General features: G+C 40.4%; 2 protein-coding genes across 9 annotated transcripts in view; one reads left to right on the forward strand and one right to left on the reverse strand.

Moving 5' to 3' along the window:
• LOC135339652 (serine/threonine-protein phosphatase 6 regulatory ankyrin repeat subunit B-like) overlaps positions 1-27,493 on the reverse strand; it is a gene marked incomplete in the record, with an annotated part of 1,209,744 nt that overhangs the window by 729,284 nt on the left and 452,967 nt on the right.
• On the forward strand, positions 147-27,360 carry LOC135339643 (uncharacterized). 8 transcript variants are annotated; one of them, XM_064535831.1, is made up of 20 exons: positions 147-318; positions 413-502; positions 2,011-2,109; positions 2,260-2,358; positions 2,951-3,049; positions 4,065-4,163; positions 5,102-5,200; positions 8,148-8,246; positions 8,393-8,491; positions 9,315-9,413; positions 10,230-10,328; positions 13,864-13,957; positions 20,357-20,458; positions 20,895-21,056; positions 21,274-21,501; positions 22,808-24,975; positions 25,029-25,275; positions 25,359-25,448; positions 26,093-26,427; positions 27,159-27,360. In XM_064535831.1, the coding sequence occupies exons 1-20, from the start codon at positions 316-318 to the stop codon at positions 27,165-27,167; spliced, it is 4,419 nt and encodes a 1,472-aa protein (XP_064391901.1). In that variant the 5' UTR covers positions 147-315; the 3' UTR covers positions 27,168-27,360. The 8 variants fall into 8 exon arrangements, with proteins under 8 accessions (XP_064391901.1, XP_064391902.1, XP_064391903.1 ...); XM_064535832.1 differs by having other exon boundaries at positions 148-318; positions 13,864-13,951; XM_064535833.1 differs by lacking the exon at positions 5,102-5,200 and having other exon boundaries at positions 148-318; positions 27,159-27,359.

Genomic DNA, 27,493 nt, shown 5'->3' on the forward strand with positions numbered 1-27,493 from the left:
CATCTGTATTAAATTTTGAACTGCAGTAATTATACGTAGGTGCTAGCCTCGATTCAAAGGCCGATTAATTTATCGGCCTGGAACCGAGGCTATGTAGCATGCTCGATCACCATAAAAAGCTCTTGCGCATGCCAAATGGAGGTAACATCACCTGAGATGATACGCCCCCAGACCAAATGGGATGATTTTCATGACTGAGATCATCTGTAGAGCTAGCTAGAGACCAGCGCAGCTACGTACCAGTGAGTGATCGTGACTCGACTGAGGATGCAGTATAATTATAAGTCACTCTGAAAGTTAGATCTAAATCCAGAGATGGTGAGTGACTTGTATTACATGTCAATGTATTCCTGATTCCATTCAGTTGGCCAGTTTTTGTACAGTATTAAACGATATCTTAATATCTTTCCAGTCATTATTAATGGAAGCTTGCAAGACGGGTGATGTGGGTGTGGTTCAGTTGGCATTAGAAGGAGGGGCAGATCCAAACCAGGCAGATGAGGTGAGGTTCAATGCATGTGTGGTGTAGTAGTATCACATGATGCTCTAAATGACAGGTTTATTATAGGATAGACTCGCGAGCCGTCTGTTTGTTACACGGCAAACAGTAGACTGGTCAAACTCAGTGTAAAATATTGTGAGGGACAGCATATCAGATAAGATTCTAAGTGGCTGTGGCTTTCTTAACGTCAGTCTACTGCACGTGATGCTTAGCTGGCTATAGACTACATGTACACTACAAAAAAAACTTGCATGCTAATGCCTATATATGGTTATAATAATTATGGTGGTGCATGCATTCAAGGTCACTATCAATCTTGTGGTAACCGCATGCGGTGATGCGGTACGGTCTAGCCACTTGAGTTGCCACAAACATTGTGGCAAACGTTACACGAGTCTCTACACGAGTCTCTACACGGGGTTTGACGGAGTTTCCAGTCTCCTTTCGTGTGCTGGCTTGCGAGTCTAAGGACTGGGACCTTTAATTACTATGCATATATATGCTTGATCAAAGCCCGCGGCTACTAAATGTTTCTCAAGAGAGGCGTTTATTAGCCCCAGCCTTATATTTTTAGTGGATTGGCCTCTAAAAGCATATTTCGTTGCACAATGTTTGCGGAATGACTGCTTATATTGGAAGCCACGCTTTTAAATCTTTGCACGTTATAACAGATAATTCTAATTAAAGAACAAGGACTTTATTTTCGTATAGGATTGCTAACCCACGAAATCCGCGAAAATTAAGCCCCTCGAAAATTTCGCACTATACGGTATTCTGCTAGCTACGTGTACTAGATAGTGAGTTGCATGCCCTCTCTTCTTTTATAATTCATTGTCATGAAAAGTTCTTTTTAGCACAAACTCGAACTCTGCCATGAGAAAGTCTTTCTATCAAGCTGCTACCTAGCTAGCTGCTACCTTAGAATCATGGTTGCCATGCAGCCTCAAAGTTCGCTGAGGTTACAATTTGAGAGCGGCTTCTATTGCACTGAAAATGGGCCGGCTGTAGGGAGGTTACTACTTGGTTGAGGCCTTTATACAAGAGCGGCCTCTGAATCAGCTATTACGCAGCCACGCCCACGTTTTTTAATATGTTTTGTGTGTAAAAATTCAGTTTATAGCTACTTATCCTAAAACTGTTGCCTAAACGTTCCCTAATTCTTGTTATAGTAGGGCTTATGCAGACATTTCCTCTAGAGGGAGCGTTGTGTTCTATGTTATTAGCCTATAACAAATAGAAATGTCAGCTGTATAAGACTATAGGTTTTGTGCAAACTCTCACTTTTGGCCAAATGAGTGGCTTCCTCCACGAAGAAATGTCTGCATAAACTACCTAAGAACTAATAACACACTAAGAATACTCAAACGCCCACGAATTATTACTTCCGGTATACTTGCAACTGTGCATTAACTAGTACGTAAAGTGTTTGCTCAAACCGTGCAAGCTCACCCCAAACATGCTGTGCATGCTCCTTGTATATAATAATGTATATATTCATTCTAATACAGGACAACCGGACTGCTCTCCGCGTAGCCAGTAGCAATGGACATGATGAGGTGGTGAGAGTCCTCTTAGCAGCCAAGGCTACAGTCAACACTCAGAGCAAGGTCAGTTACAGTAATTGATTTCATTGATTAGCCACACCCTATAACGCGGAGTGTTTCACGTAAACATTTTCGTTTCTAATACCTCTTATTGTTCTACACATAATTATATCTATGGTATAACATACTACTGATCATGTACTACATGTACAGTCGGGTCGGTCCCCTCTCTGGGTAGCCAGTTGCAATGGTCACCTAAAGTGTGTGGAACTTCTAATCAATGCTGGAGCCAATGTTGATATGCAAGAAGAGGTGAGTGTATCTAACTGTACATATCTCAGAGATTAGCTAGTCATAGAGTTTCCTCTGTCATGTCCTGGTTGTCATTCAAAGTGCGATCTATGTGAGACATTTATTGCGCATCTGTATGTGGTTTTTGAAAAAGACAATAGTAGGGTGTGTTTAATTGCTCATACCCCTGTTAGTATTGTTTCTGTGTCCTGGACCTGCGCATGTTATTTGCTTTTAAGAATCGTGATCTTTACCCATCATTCACTTTTATATGTACATGTAGGTTAATTGCGCAACTGTATATGGTTTTTGAAAGGCAATTACGTACGTGCTAGATAAAATCTGTGCTGGTATTATATCTTATGGATCAGCAAGAATATTCGTTGTGTTCTATGTTATTAGCCTAAATGTCCCTCTGGGAGGAAATATCTGCATAAACTACCTACTACACTAAGAATAGTCCTATTCATTTAAGAGCCTGGAATTTCCGAACGCCCACTAATTATTACTTCCGGTATACTTGCAACGGTGCATTAACTAGTACGTGAAGTGTATTTGCTCAAACCGTGCAAGCTCCTTGTATATAATAATGTATATATTCACTCTAATACAGGACAACTGGACTGCTCTCCACATAGCCTGTCAGAATGGACATGATGAGGTGGTGAGAGTCCTCTTAGCAGCCAAGGCTACAGTCAACACTCAGAGCAAGGTCAGTTACAGTAATTGATTTCAGTGCCAAAAATTATATGATATAGTGGCGCACCTTTTAGAACCAAAACATTCAGACCAATCCACACTTGCGTTGTTTGTTTTTTGTATAGATATGTAGGTCTACGGTTTGGTTTTTGGCCTCTGTGTTTTACATACTCTATCTATTGAGGGCCTAAACAGCAAAAAACCTTGTTTTTAAGCCAGCCGCTTTTGTTGCTAAAGATATTGTATAATAGTTTCAGCAGCTAGCTAGCCAAACACATTGACGCATGACGTCACATGCAATGATGAACCTCATTAACAACACTACATAATCTACACAATCTTGGGTAATGAATAAATTAGCCTCAGTCTCTCTAAATTAACGCTATGTCGACAACTGGGCTTGGTATCTATTGTCAAAGTGATAGTGCAAATGCACAAGTTCCCCAGAATCTGAGGAATTTGTTCTATACATTAGTTTGTAAGTAAACTAGTTTGTGCACATTACAGATCACCAGGACATGGCGAAGAGGAAACTGTGTGACTGGACGATTGTTTTAGAAACTCTAGCATGGCGAATAGTATATGTATAGCTAGCTCAATCCTCACAACAATTAGTGTAGTTTATAGATCTACAGTATACACTTTCGTTTTGGCCACATAATGATAGATCATTAGCACAGTGCATGGGCTAATAGTAGGGTTGGGTTGAATGAGCAAAAAGTCCCCGGGCCTCTGTGATGATTCGGAACAATAAAATCTGCAATACCTAAATAAATACACATGATCCTTGCCAGAACGCAATAGTTAGATAATTAACATAAATTTCACAATTTCTATGTATACAGCACATTGTATGGCAGTCAAGACGGGTAATGAGCATGCTGGCTATAAATATAATCCTTTGTAGTTTTAGCCACACCCTATAACGCGGAGTGTTTCACGTAAACATTTTTGTTTCTAATCCCTCTTATTGTTCTACACATATATCTATGGTGTAACATACTACTGATCATGTACTACATGTACAGTCGGGTCAGTTCCCTCTCTTGTCAGCCAGTTTCAATGGTCACCTGAAGTGTGTGGAACTTCTAATCAATGCTGGAGCCAATGTTGATATGCAAGCAGAGGTGAGTGTATCTAACTGTGCACATCTCAGAGATTAGCTAGTCATAGAGTTTCCTCTGTCATGTCCTGGTTGTCATTCAAAGTGCGCTCTATGTGAGACATTTATTGCCCATCTGTATGTGGTTTTTGAAAAAGACAATAGTAGGGTGTGTTTAATTGCTCATACCCCTGTTAGTATTTAATTCTGTACCATTTTGTTTCTGTGTCCTGGACCTGCGCATGTTATTTGTTTTTAAGAATCGGGATCTTTACCCATCATTCACTTTTCTATGTACATGTAGGTTAATTGCGCAACTGTATATGGTTTTTGAAAGGCAATTACGTACGTCCTAGATAAAATCTGTGCTGGTATTGTCTCTTAAATGGATCAGTAAGAATATTACATGTACCGTATATGCTCGATCAGAGGCCGCACTCAAATAGTAGCCTCCCTTGCTAGCAAAATGAAACATTTAGTAGCCGCTCTTAAATAGTAGCCTCAGTGAACTTTGACTCTAGCATTTCTGCACGTGGCAGCCTACTTATCCTAAAACTGTTGCCTAAACGTTCCCTAATTCTTGTTATAGTAGGGCTTATGCAGACATTTCCTCTAGAGGGAGCGTTGTGTTCTATGTTATTAGCCTATAACAAATAGAAATGTCAGCTGTATAAGACTATAGGTTTTGTGCAAACTCTCACTTTTGGCCAAATGAGTTGCTCCCTCCACAAAGAAATGTCTGCATAAACTACCTAAGAACTAATAACACACTAAGAATACAAGAATAGTCCTATTTGTTTAAGAGCCTAGAATTTCCGAACGCCCACTAATTATTACTTCCGGTATACTTGCAACTGTGCATTAACTAGTACGTGAAGTGTTTGCTCAAACCACGCATGCTCACCCCAAACATGCTGTGAATGCTCCTTGTATATAATAATGTATGTATTCACTCTAATACAGGACAACCGGACTGCTCTCCACGTAGCCTGTCAGAATGGACATGATGAGGTGGTGAGAGTCCTCCTAGCAGCCAAGGCTCCAGTCAACACTCAGAGCAAGGTCAGTTACAGTAATTGATTTCAGAGCCAAAAATTATATGATATAGTGGCGCACCTTTTAGAACCAAAACATTCAGACCAATCCACACTTGCGTTGTTTGTTTTTTGTATAGATATGTAGGTCTACGGTTTGGTTTTTGGCCTCTGTGTTTTACATACTCTATCTATTGAGGGCCTAAACAGCAAAAAACCTTGTTTTTAAGCCAGCCGCTTTTGTTGCTAAAGATATTGTATAATAGTTTCAGCAGCTAGCTAGCCAAACACATTGACGCATGACGTCACATGCCATGATGAACCTCATTAACAACACTACATAATCTACACAATCTTGGGTAATGAATAAATTAGCCTCAGTCTCTCTAAATTAACGCTATGTCGACAACTGGGCTTGGTATAGTGCAAATGCACAAGTTCCCCAGAATCTGAGGAATTTGTTCTATACATTAGTTTAAGTAAACTAGTTTTGTGCACATTACAGATCACCAGGACATGGCGAAGAGGAAACTGTATGACTGGACGATTGTTTTAGAAACTCTAGCATGGCGAATAGTATATGTATAGCTAGCTCAATCCTCACAACAATTAGTGTAGTTTATAGATCTACGGTATACACTTTCGTTTTGGCCACATAATGATAGATCATTAGCACAGTGCATGGGCTAATAGTAGGGTTGGGTTGAATGAGCAAAAAGTCCCCGGGCCTCTGTGATGATTCGGAACAATAAAATCTGCAATACCTAAATAAATACACATGATCCTTGCCAGAACGCAATAGTTAGATCGCAAAGGATCAACATTTCTGCTCATTCGCAAAGGCCCGCAAAATATTCTAGTAATACGGTAAGCAGGTCGATATACGTTGTATCTGTATTTTACAGCTCCATCTATGGAGTAATTAATAAAGCATGCAGATATTCATCAAATGCATGCGCGTACGTAGGTTAGGGTTAGTAGGCCAATAACTGTAAGGCAATTGCCTTATAAGCGGTTGAAACACTCCGCGGTTATAATTTAGCGATCGCGCAGTTAGCTCTGCAGTAGAACGCTAGCTATTGGCAGCTGTAACCTTGCACTGTTTCGTGGTTTACCGTGCATGAGGCTGTATTTAGCCACTATCTACTAGCAATCACTCAAGTACTCTAGAGAAGTAATTAAGTTTACATCACTGACAAGCTCTAAGTCCGTTGTTTTTACTCTTGAATTACTCCATGTCAACTTTTCTCTCCCTGCTGTGAAGCCAAAACAGTGAAGGACATTGGTTATTATGTACAGTAGAACCTCGCCAATCCGAATAGAGCGGGACCAGACCCCATCCGAATACATGAAATTTCCGGATTAACAGATGTCATTAATTGATTATGAAATCATTAACGAAGACACTTTTGTACATGTATTATGATATTACTGTGGCCAGAAGGGAAGCTGCTAGCTAGAATAGTCTTTATCTCAACTTTCTCTCCAATACAGTGAGTCTTGTGAGCTCTCTCTTTGTTTTCTTTGCAGTGGCCATTGTCTTATTCAGCTAAGCAATTTACATTGCGCATATGCGCAGTACTCTATTCTACTGATAGCCCCTCCTCTTTTTCAGTTTGCCATTTTGTCTGGATTTGCGAGGTTTTGGATTAAAGGGGTCTGGATTAGCGAGGTTCTACTGTATCTAAATGCTATATAGAATGGTCACGCTATGGATAAGCTGTACTGTTCAGAAATGTTTATCCTTCAAACTGGCTTAGTATACTTTTAGACACACCACGGGCCTTGACCTCCCATGACTTCATAGTAAGGGCTATTCCTTCTTGTATAGTATTTTATTGTCGACCTTTTAGAGCTAAATTCTATTACTTTTTATCAGCAGATTGTATGGCAGTCAGGACAAGTAATGAGCATGCTGTATAATCCTTTGTAGTTTTAGCCACACCCTATAACGCGGACTACTATAACAAATAAAAAATATATAAATATATTATTGTTCTACACATAATTTTCGAGGCACTTGTATTTTTAGTGGTCTCTAAAAGCATATTTTGTTGCACAATGTTTGCGGAATGACTGCTTATATCGGAAGCCATGCTTTTAAATCTTTGCACGTTATAACAGATAATTCTAATTAAAGAACAAGGACTTAATTTTCGTGTAGGATTTCTAACCCACGAAATCTACGAAAATTAATTAAGCCGAAAATTTCGCGCTACACGGTATTCAACCACCCACATTTGAATTCTGCTTGTTACGTGTACTAGATAGTGAGTTGCATGCCCTCTCTTCTTTTATAATTCAACAACTTTTATTGTCATGAAAAGTTCTTTTTAGCACAAACTCGAACTCTGCCATGAGAAAGTCTTTCAAAAGTACTATCAAGCTGCTACCTAGCTAGCTGCTACCTTAGAATCATGGTTACCATGCAGCCTCAAAGTTCGCTGAGGTTACAATTTGAGAGCGGCTTCTATTGCACTGAAAATGGGCCGACTGTAGGGAGGTTACTACTTGGTTGAGACCTTTATACAAGAGCGGCCTCTGAATCAGCTATTACGCAGCCACGCCCACGTTTTTTAATATGTTTTGTGTGTAAAAATTCAGTTTATAGCTACTTATCCTAAAACTGTTGCCTAAACGTTCCCTAATTCTTGTTGTAGTAGGGCTTATGCAGACATTTCCTCTAGAGGGAGCGTTGTGTTCTATGTTATTAGCCTATAACAAATAGAAATGTCAGCTGTATAAGACTATAGGTTTTGTGCAAACTCTCACTTTTGGCCAAATGAGTGGCTTCCTCCACGAAGAAATGTCTGCATAAACTGCCTAAGAACTAATAACACACTAAGAATACTCAAACGCCCACGAATTATTACTTCCGGTATACTTGCAACTGTGCATTAACTAGTACGTAAAGTGTTTGCTCAAACCGTGCAAGCTCCTTGTATATAATAATGTATATATTCACTCTAATACAGGACAACGTGACAGCTCTCCACGTAGCCAGTGGCAATGGACATGATGAGGTGGTGAGGGTCCTCTTAGCAGCCAAGGCTACAGTCAACACTCAGAGCAAGGTCAGTTACAGTAATTGATTTCATTGATTAGCCACACCCTATAACGCGGAGTGTTTCACGTAAACATTTTCGTTTCTAATCCCTCTTATTGTTCTACACATATATCTATGGTGTAACATACTACTGATCATGTACTACATGTACAGTCGGGTCAGTCCCCTCTCTGGTTAGCCAGTTTCAATGGTCACCTGAAGTGTGTGGAACTTCTAATCAATGGTGGAGCCAATGTTGATATACAAGATGAGGTGAGTGTATCTAGCTGTACACATCTCAGAGATTAGCTAGTCATAGAGTTTCCTCTGTCATGTCCTGGTTGTCATTCAAAGTGCGCTCTATGTGAGACATTTATTGCCCATCTGTATGTGGTTTTTGAAAAAGACAATAGTAGGGTGTGTTTAATTGCTCATACCGCTGTTAGTATTGTATTCTCATCATAAGCATTAATTCTGTACCATTTTGTTTCTGTGTCCTGGACCTGCGCATGTTATTTGCTTTTAAGAATCGTGATCTTTACCCATCATTCACTTTTCTATGTACATGTAGGTTAATTGCGCAACTGTATATGGTTTTTGAAAGGCAATTACGTACGTGCTAGATAAAATCTGTGCTGGTATTGTCTCTTAAATGGATCAGTAAGAATATTACATGTACCGTATATGCTCGATAAAGGCCGCACTCAAATAGTAGCCTCCCTTGCTAGGATTCATTCACTTTTATATGTACATGTAGATGAATTATTATAATTGGGCAACTGTATATGGTTTTTGAAAGACAATTACTTACGTGCTAGATAAAATCTGTGCTGATATTATATCTTATGGATCAGCAAGAATATTCGTTGTGTTCTATGTTATTAGCCTAAATGTCCCTCCGGGAGGAAACGTCTGCATAAACTACCTACTACACTAAGAATAGTCCTATTCATTTAAGAGCCTGGAATTTCCGAACGCCCACTAATTATTACTTCTGGTATACTTGCAACGGTGCATTAACTAGTACGTGAAGTTTATTTGCTCAAACCGTGCAAGCTCCTTGTATATAATAATGTATATATTCACTCTAATACAGAACAACTGGACTGCTCTCCACATAGCCTGTCAGAATGGACATGATGAGGTGGTGAGGGTCCTCTTAGCAGGCAAGGCTACTGTCAACACTCAAAACAAGGTCAGTTACGGTAGTTGATTTCAGCACAAAAATTATATGAATACTTTTGAGTGGCTCATCTTTTAGAACCCAAAACATTGGGATCAACACGAGCTTGCTTTTAAAATAATGATGGTGGCACTTATGTGGTTTGGTTCTCATAGATATACCTTAAGGTGACATATTTTCGCGAGTAATAATTTTTGCTATTTTTGCGAATGAGATTATATACGTAGGCCAATTACCGTATAGCGGGTATATTTCGAGGGTATAAATTTTCGCGGATTGACCTCTACAAAGGATTTCGCGGATTTTAATTTCGTGATCTGAGTTAATTCCAGCCTTTTGGCGCATGCGCATATCAACATGCAGCTGTACTTCCATACCGTTAGCCTCGAATCCGGGCCTAGCCTGTATGAATCGGTGAGGCACTATGTTCTCCACCTCTAGCAGAACGTTTGCTGTACAGGCCCAGTACAAAACAATCTGGGCTATACCGGTGTCCTTGTCTCTTGATTCCTTTTTTATTCCTCTTATTGTCGATAGGTGTGGTCAATAATACTGAACACGCCTACTATTCAATAAGATATACATTTTCGCGGTACAGACTCAATTCGCGAAAACTGCGAACATTTATACCCTCAAAATATACCCACTATACGGTACTTTGCTAATTACCTTGGCATTCTTATAAGCGTCGATTACTGCAACAGATATGTTCACCTCAAAATTTGCGTAGAGTCCAAGATTTTAGTGGTACTGTAATTGCATCCATTACGTTATGTGTTTTGGCAAACACTTGCTTTATAATATACTGATCATGTACTACATGTACAGTTGGGTCAGTCCCCTCTCTGGGTAGCCAGTTACAATGGTCACCTGAAGTGTGTGGAACTTCTAATCAATGCTGGAGCCAATATTGATATTCAAGATAAGGTGAGTGTATCTAACTGTACACATCTCAGAGATTAGCTAGTCATAGAGTTTCCTTCTCACCATGTCCTGGTGATCTGTGATGTGCATGTTACTGGTGGTGACCTAAGATTCATTATAAGATAATTCTTGATTCCAGGCCGCTCTCAATTGAGAAAGAAGGCCTAGTATGCGCATGCGTCAATTGCCCCAAGAATCTTGGGGATTGAGATATCTTATCAGTATAATTATTACAATGATGTCATTACACAAATCATATCATGTAAAATATTTCCTCCTCACCATGTTCTCATGATCTATGATGTGCGTGTTACTGCATGGTGCATGTGGTCGTGACCTTATAGATGCATTGTAATATAAAACGTGGTCTGTGAGCTGCATGGTGTGTGTGTGTGTGTGTGTGTGTGTGTGTGTGTGTGTGTGTGTGTGTGTGTGTGTGTGTGTGTGTGTGTGTGTGTGTGTGTGTGTGTGTGTGTGTGTGTGTGTGTGTGTGTGTGTGTGTGTGTGTGTGTGTGTGTGTGTGTGTGTGTGTGTGTGTGTGTGTGTGTGTGTGTGTGTGTGTGTGTGTGTGTGTGTGTGTGTGTGTGTGTGTGTTCCAGCTGTAACTGCTCAACGGTTACAATGCGACAAAAACTAACAGCTTCTATAGGTTTCTAGCCACATTCTTTTGGATTTTGATTCGTGGATTAGCAAAATAAAGCTTCTTTCTCAATATGTTTCCCCATGCACTATACCCCCCCTCCCCCCCCGGGATACACGGGGGAATTTGACTCTAATTTGACTTGAAATGTTGGCCCGGGAATATGACATGGCCTTGTGTAGTAAAGACTGTGTGCAACTGCTTAGGGCTCGAAAACAGAATTGGGGGATTTGAACAAACAATCCTCTCCCACCAGGGGGAATTTGACCTATACATGTAGGGTATGGTTAAATCCCTCATGTTAGCCTGATCCCTTTTGAGGGGGGGGGGGGGTAGTGGGGCGACACATTGATAGGTGCATTATATGTTGCCATGAAAGCACCGCTGGTGCTAATGCCTCGGTAGAGGTGTCAATACTACAGCTACTAGCTATTATAGCAATAACTTTTATACACTGTCACACGTTATTATTTTCATGATGACATTTTTTGCTGTAAATATAAAAATAAAAATAATTTTGCTGCGTATGCAGAACAGAAGAACAGAGAAACTCAACGAGTGGGCCATGATTGTTGTTAAAAACGATGGATGCCAAATGGCTGCTAGTAGCAGCAGAGCCTTGTAGCTCTCTTCAGCTATACCCATAGCTATAGCGTTCTAGTGCAGAACTAACTATAATAAGTAGAGTAGGAACACTCCATGGACAAGTTTCGCTACGCACTCTTTTGAAAAGGCTGCAATGGCATTCCAATTAGGCATAACTCGAGAACGAAGCATTATTTTGCAAATCCACAAATAAAGATCCAAGAAAACGTTACCAGAAGTAAGAGTTTCTATAGGCTTTTCTTACTTGCACTTCATTGATTCTTGAGCAGCTGTAGCAGTCTACACACAGACAGACACACTACCGTATACCTTGCTTGCGCATGCACACCGAGGCATAACAAGACAGTTACAGGGTTTATGACGTACACTTGCGTGTAATGATGACACTTCCCGTGCACAGACCCTCCGAATACTAGGCCGTCTCATATCCACGTCAGTATACTGTATATCATCTATGGTGTTATAGACTACTGAGTCCATCCTTAGTGTGTGCATGTGTGCTCTCATCTCTGTCAATGAGTGAACTTGAGAGTATATACTTTTCCCATGTGGTGGGGCGAGCGTGTGGTGGGCGAGCGTGAAGTAGCCCTTACCTAGTGGGATTTTTTTCCTGCGTATATATATGTATGTCTGTCTAATCATGGACCGGCATGATGTTTGCTTTTAAAACACAAATCCTTACCTATATATTATATTACTCAGAGTGCTTATAATCTTATTCTACGTATATATATACGTGAGTTATTGCACAACTGTATATGTGGTGTTAAAATATGTGTATATGTCTATTATGGACAAGCAAGAATGTTTGTTATGCCTCGGTGCGCATACGCAAGTGAGGTATACGGTATAGTGTGTGTGTGTGTGTGTGTGTGTGTGTGTGTGTGTGTGTGTGTGTGGTGTGTGTGTGTGTGTGTGTGTGGTGTGTGTGTGGTGTGTGTGTGTGTGTGTGTGTGTGTGTGTTTGAGAATGGTATATACAGAAGTATAGGGGGTGGGATCGGGCTTTCCGACACATAATTACTGACTCAGCCTAAAACTTAGAAACAGCTCAAAGTTATAAATGCAATCCGATCTGTATCTAGGTTATTTTGCATATAGTCTATCACAGTGTGTCTACATTATTTTGGGAAGCTCTTCAGTAATAGTTAAGGGACTATAGAAAAAAAAAAAAAAAAAAAAAGGAAACAAAAGAACAAACAGCACAAAACCATACTGGTAGAAAAAAAGCAATCAGATGCCCGACCTTGAGAGTCGAGAATGATGGGTTAAAGAGTCTTTAACGGTGCACCAACCCTCCCCATTCATCTGTTGCATTCAGAACGACTAGTATACTCAATAATTATTGTTAGCTACTCACTTGGGGCCATGCTGATTGTAAGTTATATTCACATTGGAGGTAATGCTGACATAAAGTATAGAACTTATCTTAGACTTGATATTGGCTGCTGTAATACTTTAACTTAGCTTGTGCATGGCTTGTGTCAACTAAATCTGACCTTGAGGGAGGCTTAATTTATAAGGTACAGGCCTGTATTGTCTGGGCCAGGTTTTGTGGTGGTAGAATCTGATAATGGGGATGGGTCTATGTGGTTCTTCTATAGGTGGCAAGCACAAAACAATCTAATTTTGGTTCTTAGAATTAGCACAAGGCATTAGTCAAAATAAATAGATAGTAGTGTGTGTGTGTGTGTGTGTGTGTGTGTGTGTGTGTGTGTGTGTGTGTGTGTGTGTGTGTGTGTGTGTGTGTGTGTGTGTGTGTGTGTGTGTGTGTGTGTGTGTGTGTGTGTGTGTGTGTGTGTGTGTGTGTGTGTGTGTGTGTGTGTGTGTGTGTGTGTGTGTGTGTGTGTGTGTGTGTGTGTGTGTGTGTGTGTGTGTGTGTGTGTGTGTGTGTGTGTGTGTGTGTGTGTGTGTGTGTGTGTGTGTGTGTGTGTGTGTGTGTGTGTGTGTGTGTGTGTGTGTGTGTGTGTGTGTGTGTGTGTGTGTGTGTGTGTGTGTGTGTGTGTGTGTGTGTGTGTGTGCTACAGCTGCTCAAGGATCATGAAGTGCAAGTATAATTATAAGAGTTTTTCTATAGGCTTCTATAGTCACGTTTTCTTGGATTTTAATTGCATCATGATATAATTTGTGTATGTTATAATAGCTAGTAGCTTTAGCTTTGACACCTCCACCGAGGCATAAGCACCCGTGGTGCTTTCATTTGACCGGCTTTAGTAATAATTATTATTGTGCAAAGAAACAGTCAACTTATTGTGTCAACAAAACCTCGCATATATGAGTTGTTTCTGTACAGGATGGATGGACAATGCTGCATATAGCCAGTCAGAATGGTCACTCTGAAGTGGTAGAGTGCTTAGTGGAGAGAGCCCACTGTGACACCAGCACCAGTGAGTTTCATGTGTGTATATTTTGACAGTGCTATTTTGACTATAAATTATACAGAAAAAATAAACCCCGTAATAATAAGATTCAGAACAATAACAAACCGATACAAACCAGGATACATCATAGTGTGGGAAAGCTTAAGGTAGTGAGGATCCACCCCCACAATCTTCAAGCCCACTTTGAGCCTTAAAGTTCAACCCGTTTTAGCACAAAAAGGGGTAGCATATTCTTGAGCCTTTTAATGAACGATTTCCCTGGATAATATTACCATGCAGTACTTATAACCAAACTAGATCGAGCACTGAAGTGCTAACCCTCGGCTAATAATAAAAAAAACCAGAGGAGTGTTCAGTTCTAGCTTTTTATACTTATAGAACCCTGGTAAAGGATCACTTCAGCTTACCTCGAATAAAGGTCACGTGTAGAGCTAGCCAATGTGCAAGTTCAAGCTTCTTATCTTTTGCTCAGGAAGCTTTCAATTAACATGCATCAAAATCTGCCACTATTTTTAAACTAATAACTTGTTGTGTAGAGGCTATCCATGCTGTAAACGCAGTACTATTTATTATTATGGCAGCCAAGTGAGCAGACTCATGTGTCACAAACAAACCAACGAACGGGCCGGACTACTATACCTGTGGCCGCTCACGCGCCTCGGATATAATGAAAGCACCGTGGGTGCTCATGCCTCGGTGGAGGAACCAAACATGAAGCTGCTATAATTATATAGCTATTAAATTTTCATTGGTGCAAAAAGTGGGAAATGATCGACCGTGATTGTTGCTAAAAAGGATGCCAAAAGTTCAAAGTCCATTAATGGCTGCATGCACAGCTGGCTAAGTGCATGAAGCTTTCCAGTATAGCCTCAGTCCCAGGCTCTGTTCTTTGTCACAATCGTAATAAAGAAAAAATAAAAGTAAAAAGGAGCTAGCTAGGGGATGCAAAGTCGCGTGACGGTAGAAAGGTGGTAGAAGGGTGCTATAGAAGGGTGCTAGAAAGGGGTGCTAGAAGGGTGAAATTGAGTGTGAGATTGAGATATTTGGATTGCCAACTTCGATCTATGACTAATAACTTTGTAAACATGGCCATTATAGACTCAGAATTGGCAAGCAGTTCAATGTGTTATACAAGCTAGCTATATAGCTATGTCTACTAGTTCTAGATTGAGTGTTTTACCTAGATCTATATATCTAGATTTTACTATTCAGGTTTATTGATCTAGAGTATACCGTATAGCGCGAAATTTTCGAGGGGCTTAATTTTCGCGGATTTCGTGGCTTAGAATTCTACACGAAAATTAAGTCCACGAAAATTGTTCGTTAATTAGAATTACCTGCTATCATGCAAATATTTAAAGGCGTGGTTTCCGGTAAACAGTCATTCCACGAACATTGTGCAACGAAATGGCTTTTAGAGGCCAATCCACGAAATATAAGTGCCTCGAAAATTTCACGCTATACGGTATTCAGTTTTACTGTGTCATGCTGAATGCATAATATATAGATCTGCTAGACTATAATAGCCTATAGTCATCATTATCAGCTATCTGCTATCAGAGCTGGTTCTGCACTAAGCTACATTAGTCTCTCTCCTGACCTTACAGCTTACTTTGGTAGGTTATTTTGGTAGATTTTCTAGCAGTGTCTTATACCCTACGTCATGATTGTGGGCTACAAATCGCCCACATTTATAAATTTAAAATGTATGTGGATCACGCTACTTTGCATACCAGGCTTTCATTTCTTCCTTACTGCCTCCTATCACCTTTAGTCTGCATATTGAGAGCTAGAAAAGGAACACAAAAAGGTAAAGACAAGGTTAGCTTTGTAGCTCTTTTCTCACTCTTGCAAAACTATATAGCTATAACGTTCTAGTGCAGAGCTAACTACTAAAGTAGAGCATACCAACATTCCATGGAAGTGTTGCTACACTCTGTGCATTCCAAGTATAAGCAAACCTATAGCTGTAACTCGAGAACGAAGCATTATTTTGCAAATCCACAAATTGCAAATGTGACTATATAGAAGCCTATAGAAACTCTTACTTGCACTTCATTGATTCTTGAACAGCTGTAACACTGACGCTCATGCAGCATACACACACACAAACATCGCTGCGCATGCGCATCCGAGACATAATTATATGGTGAACCGGCTAAAACTGTTAGAATACATGGACACTTAGCATGGAATCTTGTATAGTATGGAATGTTCTAGATTATGTTATGTTCTAATTATTTACACTTCCACGTGGTTTGTGCAATCTCTATACTCTGCAACAAAAACTACACCTAACGAGTGTTGCAAGCTCTGCTGTACTAATGCTTCTCGCCATGTTTTGCTTTCGCTCAAAAAATATTAGTGTATAGAAAAGGTAATTGGTTTGTTGTATAATGTAATTATTGTTGACACTGAACCACGCAGTCATGCATTATAGAAGATGAGCTAGCTTAATCTTAATGGAGCTGAAAGTCTATATCTGATGGCTTGATGAATGGATCTTCAAGGATAGAAGCCAGAGGATAGAATCAATGTAGAGGTTTATTGCATTTCATGTCAATGAATAATTAAAAATAGGGGTGGATCTCCAAAGAGGTCAGAGTTTGCAAGGCTGGTATGGCTGTGTATGTGCATGCATCTTTGCATGATGTTAAACAAGGTTAATCGATGTACCTCCCATGCTGCCCTGCCTACTATCATTACATAAAGACCTCGCCCATCTTATATGAGCATGTGCTCTCAGCTCACTACCTCGTGTTCTGCCTTTGCTATATACCAGCTATCTGAGTAAAGCCCCACACCCAACCCTCCTTTGGTTTCTATAATCTTCTCTGTCATTACAAGATGGCTGAGCCGAGGCTATGACTGGTGGCTAGGCCACGTCTTTACCCCCAAATACTTAATTAGGGAGCAATATAATTATTAGAAATGCCTAATTATTATTTAACCAGCGAGGTTGCATTCCTCTAATTAATTAGAGGGGATGCCTAACCCTATAATTAACAGTCATCAGTCATGGTCCGGCTTACCCTCCAAGGAGCGTCAGTAATGAATATATGTATTGTTTGCACATGTAGTTAGCAAGGTTAGCATTATTATGTTTCTCGGAGACCGAGATTAAAACTCTTTTCTGACTATTGTAGCTAACAAACAGCTAGCGCTTTAGTGCAAGGCTAACTCATAAGTTGAATAGATATAAAGTTTGTGCGAACAGATTATAATGCTATAAAAGAGTGAAGAGATTGCACCAGCCTTCAATGTGAGTCAAACAAGCCATAACTTGAGAAAGAAGCTCAGACCAAGTGGCATATATACGGCACCGGATGTAATGTGGAAGGGAGGGGTTCGGGTTAGCAAAGGGAAAGTAAAAAAAATTAGGGCGTTTCCACATCTGGTGCCATATAAGCCTCATGATCCAGAAGCTCTATAGTTTACAAATCCACAAATCGAAATCCAAGAGAACATGGCTATATAGAAGCCTATAGCTATATACCGTATTTACTTGATTAAACGCCCGGGCGTTTATTTCATATCGAAGTCTGTAGAGGGGGCGTTTAAACGAGATGGGCGCTTATTCGAAACGGGTGTTTATTGTTGAGTCTATACTCTAAACTTAGTGGCGTATTCCAGCTAGGGGCTCAGGGTGCTCAAGCACCCACCTAAGCTTAACATTAATTACTGCAACTCGCTGGGAGCTGAGCCTGAGCTTGCACTACGGAGCTAGCTAGAGCTCGCAGAAGAATTTTTATACTGATTGGAGAGTCAGACCACACCTTCAGATAATAAGTTTCCTGGGCATGCGTACTGTGACTTATTAAAGCTGCATGCTACAAAATACAGGAGACTCTCGCTATTCCGGCTCTCTGAAGTACGGCCACCTCGATATACCAGCCATTTGGCTTGGCACGGAATGCTAGCTATAATTATGTTTACTGCACAAAACTCACCCTGAAGTACGGCCACTCGCTATTCCGTTTACCGGCCAGTGCTGGCTGTCCCAAACAAGGTTTTCAATGTAATTTTATACGTATATTACGGCCGAATATGACATTTTGGGTGTGGTTTAGCAAATAAAATTGGATTACACTTAAATAGAGAACAGAATGATTCATTATCCTTCATTATCCTCGAGACAAAAACCGCAAAAGTATTCATTAGATTCGAGGTAAGGTCGTTTTTAAGCCGTGGCTATTTCCTGAGATACAGCCACCTCGCTATTCCGGCCAAGCTGTAGTTGGGCGTGGCTCGACCGTCTCCTGACGGGAGGTCGGGTTGCAAGCCTATCTGGGATTGTTCTGCAGCATTATGTAACACTGCCATGAGTATTCTTCTTCTTAAGTGGGTGTTAACCGACATGATGACGTGGATAAACCACAGCATACTGCATGCGGTTTCGTAACTAGATGCAAACGGAAGTGTAACCAAGCACGTGAAAAATGCTGCAATCTGATAGGGCGCCACTATAGTGGTGCTAGAACAAATCCCAGATAGGCTTGCAACCCGACCTCCCGTCAGGGAGACGGTCGGGCCACGTCCAACTAGCCAAGCTGCATGGTCCCAAGGGTAACCGGATTAACGAGACTCTACTGTAGTACAAGTCAAGAGCCTGCATCAGAGAAGGTTGTTCTTTCTCACTGTCAGTGTCTATATATTCAGCCAACATCACCAGCAGAAACTTGATCACACTCTAAATACCAGGTATAGAAGACAAAAACAAAACAATAATTAAACAATGGTTTCAATACAGATTTTCTTCGTGATAGTATAATTATTGTGCACTCTGCCTGTCACTATAGCTGCTCAGCAGAGAGGTCTTTCAGTGGTCTGAAGAGAATGAAGACAGCATTACGATCACACAGAATGATTGACTAACTGGACTATTTCTTCTATATACATACACATACACCATGACATACCTGTATAGTAGATATTGATATAGCTATAATTACAGTTAGGCAATGGTAGAGTTGATATCTTCTCTGTTCTGGGATTGTTCTTTGTAATTAGGGTGTGTCCTCTGTCATGCGCAGTAAAACATGGGTGTGGCTTCCGGTGCGTGGGCAGAACCCCAAAAAAATCGCGACCTGAGCACCCTCCTACTGATATTCCTAAACTGAAACGCCACTGAAACTCTTGTACAGCAGTTATTTATGCTGCTGCTGCCACAGCTCTCAGCTTAAGTCATAGGAGTGGTGTTTCTCCCTCTGTGCTGGTATCTCTCTCTCTCTGCCATCATAAAAAGTTTCTATATTCTATGCTGCCATGCATGCTTGCACCTGGTTCCACCATAGATAGAGTAGAAGGGGATTGGCAACGGAAGTGGTTCACGTGATGTTTTACAATGAAGTCTATATGTAGAGCTCAGAAACAATCCGTGTTTCGCTTTCTACCCCGGGTAAGTTTACCGGGAAACTTATTGAGTCTAATCATAGTCTATGCATGCCTCGCAAAGACCCCTCTAACACTTAAACAAATGCCCCCTTGGAAACGAAGAAAATACAATCTTGATTGTCATGAAGTAGCTATAGTCTAACACAGAGCGATTTGTCATGCTTGTGTCAGTTTAGCTACTACGATATAGCTAAGGTTGTGTCACTAAGTAGTGTGCTGTGTCCCAAATGGCCACAAGTATTTAATGAAGTTGATGTTTAGCAGCAAAACTGCTCGTGGACTTTTTACAGACAGCAAAAACAATTCTCATGAATTATTCATGTTTAGACCCCATCACGTTGGAATAAGCCTCGATTAAAACCGCAGGGAAACACGGATGGTACTTCGAGGGTACATCGTTTCCAATCCCTCTCTACTCAATCTATGGTTCCACGTGCTAATTCAGCTCCACCCACAGTGCCACGCCCATACATGGGCGTTTAAACGAGATGGGCGTTTTTAATCAAGGAGGGTGTTTAATCAAGTAAATACAGTACTTAGTTTTCGTCGCATTGCAACCGTTGAGCAGTTTTACAGCTGGAACAGACACAGATCGACACACGGACACACACAGTCAGCTTTACCGTATCCCTCGTACGGTTACGCCACGCATCGAAGCATAAAAATCAGTTAGAAACTGGCATAAAACACAGTATATATATACATACTAAAATTATGTCTTTCGAGATGAGCGAAAGCAAAACAATGGCGAGAGGCATTAGCACAGCGCAACTTGCACCATGCACTCGTTGTATCAGGAAATACAGTTTTTTTACTCATGCATTGTCGATCATAACAACTATATTGACAATAATCTTTTTATTATACATGCCAAGGCAATGATTGTTAAATTTGCGAGGCAAATTAGTAGCCTCCTTATACACAGCGTTATTCCCGTCCATAAAGTATTCTTGAGTTAGTACATTGAGTTACAAGAGACACATTCAGTAATTAATTTTTCATCCATTCCAGATGCAAGGAACAAGACTGGCCTGACTCCCCTCCACTCTGCATGCCATAATGGTCACAAAGAAGTGGTGGAGTACTTGGTAGAGAGAGCCCACTATGACACCAGTGAGTATACTATAATTTATAGCCTATTATGATCGACTCAGTCAGTGTTCATGTAGTGCATATACAAGCCAGGGTTTCATCTAGGATTAAAAGTTAGGGGGGGGGTTTACACACGCCGCAAAATGTTTGGCCACTTCCATATTTGTTGACCACACCCCTTATTACATGCTAGTGCATCACAGTAGATCTAGTTACATATTGCACATCATAGCTAATGTGATGACATCATTTAGGGGGAAGGTTCACCCCAGCCCCCCCCACTAGATGAAACCCTGCAAGCGTATTTGTTCCACCTCATGCATACCTCACATATACGTCAGGGTCATGCAGGAAAGGGTTAATGCACATTCTTCATTATTATTGCTTACGTTATTTAACATTGGAATATTCATAAACATCAAACCTTGACTCAGGAAGTTACCTTATGCATGTGCAGGTGTAACTGATGCTAGAGGCAAGACTCCACTTGACTACGCAATACAACAGGGTCACACTGAAACCATCGAATATCTTCTGAATCAGTCTCTTAGGGCACCATCTGCTACTCCAAGTCAGAGCACTGACTACCAGTACCCTCTAGTCGACCAGCAGCCTCAGGGTACATATACATGCAGTATAGCCGTGATGTATATGCGGACAAATTAAACAGATTATGTACATGCCCAATAAAGACTATATGCTTGCCAATACTATGTGCAGCCTCACATGTATATAATTATACATAAAGCAAACAAACACAAAATTATACTGCATTTTCCTGCATGTTCTTTGCATGATGTTCTGGGTTATATACTGATCAAATTACTGTTGTACAGAGTTGTTGGACAAGCTACAAACACCCGCTAATATTCAAGTGTCAGAATGCACACCTCTAACACGAGATGAGATTGATGCTCTACAGAAGCTTATCGAGGGAACAGAAGTAAACATTGATGACATCATTGCTACTGGTCAAGGCATTACTCTGCAAGACGCTCAACAATTACTTGCTCAGAAAGGATACATTGAGGACACAAGTAATCTCAAGACAAGGCTCAAAGAAAGTAAGTTACATATATATAAGGAGCAAATGAGACTACGTGGAATCAACATCAGCTTGCTCTGTACAAACATTACCGCCAACCGACATTCAATTAAACCCGGCTTGTGCACACGTGTAGCACTTACCACATTACAACATTACAAGCAAAGAAATTTTGTGACTAAGACTTTTGCATGTGGCTAGGTGATATTGAAAAGACTATGCAATATGTTATAGTTATAACACGGGCACAAGGGATGTATGGAATATATTGCACTGAAGCACGAGGGCGTAAGCCCTGAGGGCTGAGTGCAATATATGCCATGCATCTCGAGTGCACGTGTTATAATTAGTTTATATCCCGAGGGCATAGCAACATAACACTGTCTTAGTAACATAATATAAACTGCACAAAAAGATGACAAAGACAACTCTATAGACACAGCTCCATCTCTTCTCTCTTCTAGATGCCAGTATATGCAGCGTATTAGATTGGCATGACCGACGAATGGCTTGACACAAAATCCAATGCTGAAAGCACTGCAAAACAGCCCCACCCCCATTACTGCTGCAAAGAAATAGCCCCACCCTACTTACTGCTGCAAAGAAACAGCCCCACCCCACTACTCAGTGTATTTTATACTGCTGCTCGAACAGCCCTCCACTATCCTCGGCTTCACAACCAAGCCAAAGAAGCTCGCCTCTACACTGCTGCAAAACAGCTCAAGCCCCCAGCAAAAAGAGCCGCTTCTAGTGCTATGGTGAAGCAGAATTGACATGCATCACAACGAGGACTAGGTCTAGGAACACAGAATCTTCCACAAAATGAACCTTGGACAATTTTAAAACCTGCATGGTTGCAAAGAAACTCCAGTAGTGCCTGCATGGCTGGACTTACTTTGATAGTATAATTTTATGTCATTACCAAAAACAGAACAGTTACTTCTCATTGTTTTTTATAATACAATCTACAAAAAACATGTTTGAAAAACACAAAATAATGAACGGTTGTTGTGAACATGAAAATTACAGGTTTATATGAGAATTTATAGGTTAATATAAACCCTGTACTGACCAATCAGATTGCTGGATTCTGGGCTACTAGTAACTAATACTTGTTATTTCTCATGATACAATAATTGTCTGCTTAATTTAATTGTCTGTCTAATGCCGGAGGGGCATTTTGCGGTCAGTGCATTATGATGCATATTGCACTTGGCTAGCAATGGGATATAAAATTATTATGCTACATGATCTGGTTTATAGCTCGATCATGTCTTGCCTGAGCATTCACTGCTGCATATAATTATACATACACAATTTCACAGTTGCCGAAGAACAGCAGCGATATCTCAAGATACTCAAGGATCTAATGACAGCTGCAGACACCATCGACCTTCGCTACTTGAAACTTTTTCTTGTTGGCCCACCATTTGTAGGAAAGACAACTACTTTAAACCGTCTGCTAAAAATATTTGAGAATATTCATTCAGCAGGAAACAAATCGAACATTCAAAGTACATTACTCGCTAACTGTATTCAAGCATTTGCTTTTGTTGGTGACGACACAGCAGAATGGCTATCTTCCGATACCATTGACGGTGAAGCAAAAATGTTGTTCAACTATTTTTATGGAAACCAACTCGCATCTGAGGAACCGCTGGACACACCCCTCAGTGAGCAACTAAGTGAAGAAAACCCCAAACCTGCCAGAACAATTCAACCTCATGATCACACGCAAATATCCATAGAGAACAGTATTTCACGAGTTGATGAAGTTGAGACTTTGGATGACGAAACAAAGGCTTGCAGAATTATTGATGTTGTCAGCCGATTCCAAAATTTGATCAAAAGTGGAGAATATTCTAACCTTTTCAATGCTTTGGGGACATTTTTGAATATTAATGATATTGGTGGTCAGCCAGGTTTTTTAGAAATGCTCCCAGCCTTGAGCACTGGTCCAGCCATGTATCTCATCTTCTTAGACTTGAGCAAAGAGCTAAACAAGCCGTACAAAATCCCTTTCAGTCGCGATGACACAACCATCACTCCTTATGACGCTATACACACAGTCAAAGACACAGTGTCTCAAATCCTTTCTTCCATCAGTAGCATACGTAGTAACCCTCAAGTGACCTCATCATTGAAGACCGATAAAGTTGTTGGGCTTAACGAGAAGCTTGAATCATTCGTACAAGTTAGTCCATTGGCTGCGTTGATAGGCACTCACAAAGATAAGCTAGAAAATCCAAAAGAGGAGATCGAGGAAAAAAGCCAAGATTTAAAGGACATTGTACGCAAGTTTTCTAAAATAATAATTCGTCCTGGAACTACTACATGTAGTTCACTGTTTACCGTGGACAACTACACTGGAACTGAGCTCTCGGACATAGCCCCTCTTCGTAAATTGTTAAGTGAAATCTTTCAAACACATTTTAAGAACACTTCGTTACCGATTAGACCAAAATGGCTTTTATTTGGACTCATTCTCCGAAGGGAATACAAGATTGCCACTATTGAAGATTGTCTAGAGTTAGGGAAGAAGCTTGAAATGGATGAAACTGAAACGAAATTTTGTCTGTGGTATCTTCACGACTGCATTGGAACTGTCATGCATTACACAAGCGTTTCAAATGATAAGGAAAAGTGGCTCAAGAATCGTGTGATCTGCTCTCCTCAAGTAATCTTCGATAGCATCAGTCAGCTGGTTGTTCCTTCTTTGCGTGTACTTCATTCTGAAGGTCATGTCATTGAGTATGAGCGAGAAGAGTTTATTAAAAAGGGGCAATATTCAGCTGAAGCCATCGAAATGTATTGCAAAACTGCACAAGTTAGCAAAAAGTTGGAAAACAACGAACTTATCCCAGCCAAGGTTCTTATTTCACTTCTTCAACATCTTAACCTTCTCTCTGAAATTGTTCACAAAGATGTAAATGATCCAAGCAAATCTCGAATCACCTATTTAATGCCGGCTATTTTGGAGTGTGCTTCTAAAGACGAGCTGACCAACCCACCTCCACAAGATGCCAACAACCCAGAGCCATTGCTCATCACATTCAGCTGTGGTTACGTTCCAACAGGAGCTTTTTGTGGTCTGATCACTCGACTAGTTTCTCGAGGCCCTCATGGAATCCTTGGTTTGACGTGGGAGTTAGTAGAAGATGGTGTCAAGCGAAATTGTGTATCTTTTCGAGTCGCCAAATCAAATAGGCTAACTCTACTAGCACACGATCAATGCTACGAAATTCGAGTTGTTCGCCATCCTGGTCGCATGTCTCTCCATGACCTTTGTACCTATGTTCTCTCAGTGATGCTCTACACGCTCAAAAGCCTTTACCCACATTTGGTTCCTCAAATTGCCTTCCAATGTCCTTGCCCTGGTCACAAGTCAAGCCGAGATAAATTGTGTGTTCTCACGAAAGAGATATGGGTACAATTTCTTTGTGATAGTAAGCCGATTACTCCAACGAAATACCAACAAGTTTGGTTGGGTAAGGTAGGTTATTTATATTTTAATGTTGTTGTGTTTCATATTTCACATTCATGCAGATCGCTTCTATTGGTCAGAGTGCTAGCTTGGGAGTTCTCCGGTTCATGAAGGGAAAATCTCTGGAGAGATTCTCTTTCAATTGGAGCAAAGTGGGAATTGACGACACACAGCCTCCAACAACTCATCACTGCAAGCCCAACAATCTGACTTTTCAGAGTGTGAGTGAGGAGGATCTGGACTACTACCAGTGTGAGGTGAAGGAGGCTGGGAAAGTGGTCCTCACTGTCTACAGAGCTCTTTACAAAGGTAAGTTCAATACATACAATGTGCCAGCCCTTATCTGCTTCAGTGCTTCTGACTACTACCATATTTTCGCATTGCTGCTTTAGGAGAAAACTCTGGAGCAGCTGGTCAGAAGAGACCTTCTTCGTCTGAGGAGCCGTCCAGTGCAAAACGTGTATGTTCATCATATCCACAAGGTGCGTCTTTTATATCATGATTATTATTGTACATAGCACATGTTTATTGTGTTTTGTATTAACGGGATGAATTAACTTTGGGGATTTGGTGAATCAACTAGGTGAGGGTCGCCAGCATAAATAATCGCCAATAGTCAGTACTTCGATTTGTACAATCATACGTGATCCTGATGATCAATAATGTGTTATCACCATGCATGCATTCCCCTGTAATTATAAATCGCTAATATTGCCTCCTTTGCCAAATATAATTATACTCAGTACTATACGTGGTTATAGGCCAGCCTAAATTAATTGACTTTCATGGATTTTTTATTAACATTTAATTTTGAAGCTGGTATGCAGATAGATAAATATTTCAGTCTGACAATGACTTTCACCACTTATAAAATATAGAAAAAGCTTCATAATTATTCTTGAGACAGTTTCACTGAGTTAAGGTAGCAGTTCACGTAGGAAAGTTAATTGGTCAATTCTTCGTGGCACAAGAACGCTTATACGTACATAGTTCTCTCTTCTAATTAGTTTTTCTAATGCGCATGAGCCCCACCCACTAATTAATTTAAGAGAGCAAATTTAAGACCCGGCCAGGGTCACTCTGTATATGTATGAGTATGTTACCTTTCATTCCATACCGGCTGTAGGATCATCTGCTCAACCAACAACTCTTCAAAGGCTGATGGACAAACATAAGCTCACGACTGCCCAAGTCAACAGTGAAATCCAACAGAAAGACATACCATTATTGGCGGGCTATTTTGACAATGTAGGTTTTTATATTTATCTAATGGAGTTATCCCCGGGCGAACAAAGTGATGTTCAATTGAAAAAAAATGAAAGTAACCACCTAGCTATGATTGAGTGTTTGACCATCTGGAAAAGAAGGAAGCCCTCACAAGCGACATTCAGGGCCCTTCTGGAGATGTTGGTGAAGCTAAAGAAAGAGGAGATTGCTGCTAAAGTCTGTCAGTGCATAACGGTGAGTGTTTTTGTTTGCCTCTTAATTGATGCATATTAATTAGCCTTTAACTATTATTAGCGGTAGCCATCAAACCATATTGGTTGTCATGCCCATAGTCTTACCGCTCACTGTGACTGTTTGTGTGTGCCTACTACACTAACAGGGTATTATACAGGATATTGAAGTAGGGTTAAGGGGGGGGGGGAACATGTCCTGCAGCAGAAGTATATAAGAGAGAGAGAGAGAGAGTATTGAACGTAAGCATACTGTGTATCAGATGGCTTGAAATTTGCATTGATCAATCCTAGTGTGGGTGATGTAATCTAATTTTACATCACCCGCACTTAGATTGGTCAGTGTACAAATTCCAAGTTTGTGACAAAATAATACAGGAAGTCACGTTACTCTCTGTATACATCTGGTACACAGTATACCTACGTTGATACTCTGTTATATTATACTCTTGCCTGCGGTAAACTTTTTTGTTAATTAGATAGTCTGAGGTGTTAATTATAAATTTATTTTCCATGCATACTCAGTCATTCATAATTTTTCTCCTGTAACTGAATGCGCATTTTTAGGGAGGGGGGTACATTCACTTTTCCCTCACCTGTATGACACCCTGCTTCTAGAGTACGTAAGGGGGTTCAGCACAAATATGCCTACCAGTCATTGATACATATAGCTCGCTGTATTGATTTGTATGATTAGCCACACACTAACTCACTCTTTATTGCCTCCATGCACAGGAGCTGTGAGGAGGTGCGTGTAATACAGCACTAAATGAACTGTACAGATGTCAGAACAGAACCATCAGATCAGCTTTATCACTAATGTGTGCATGGTTATTGTCGTGTACGTTAATTGTTTGTACATTGTGTGTGTAGACAAAATTAAGAAAATAGTTTGATATCCCATAATTATGCTACAAATCCTATAATTATTGTTTTTCTGTGGCCTCATTAATTGGGTTTCCCTCAGTGGTACAATTAATGATTTATGAATTATGACCGTAAAACACTCAAGTTTTCTATATAATTATTGTACAGTATTATCTTGTGTAATTAATAATTGAATTTTAATT

The sequence above is a fragment of the Halichondria panicea genome, chromosome 8, assembly GCF_963675165.1.
Source record: "Halichondria panicea chromosome 8, odHalPani1.1, whole genome shotgun sequence".
Taxonomy (NCBI): domain Eukaryota; kingdom Metazoa; phylum Porifera; class Demospongiae; order Suberitida; family Halichondriidae; genus Halichondria; species Halichondria panicea.

What these genes read in the sequence shown, in the direction of transcription:
- LOC135339643 (XM_064535831.1), top strand. An exon ending in ATGTTGATATGCAAGCAGAG is followed by an intron (nt 4,164 to 5,101) that starts GTGAGTGTATCT and finishes ACTCTAATACAG; the next exon opens with GACAACCGGACTGCTCTCCA. An exon ending in CAGTCAACACTCAGAGCAAG is followed by an intron (nt 8,247 to 8,392) that starts GTCAGTTACAGT and finishes CTACATGTACAG; the next exon opens with TCGGGTCAGTCCCCTCTCTG.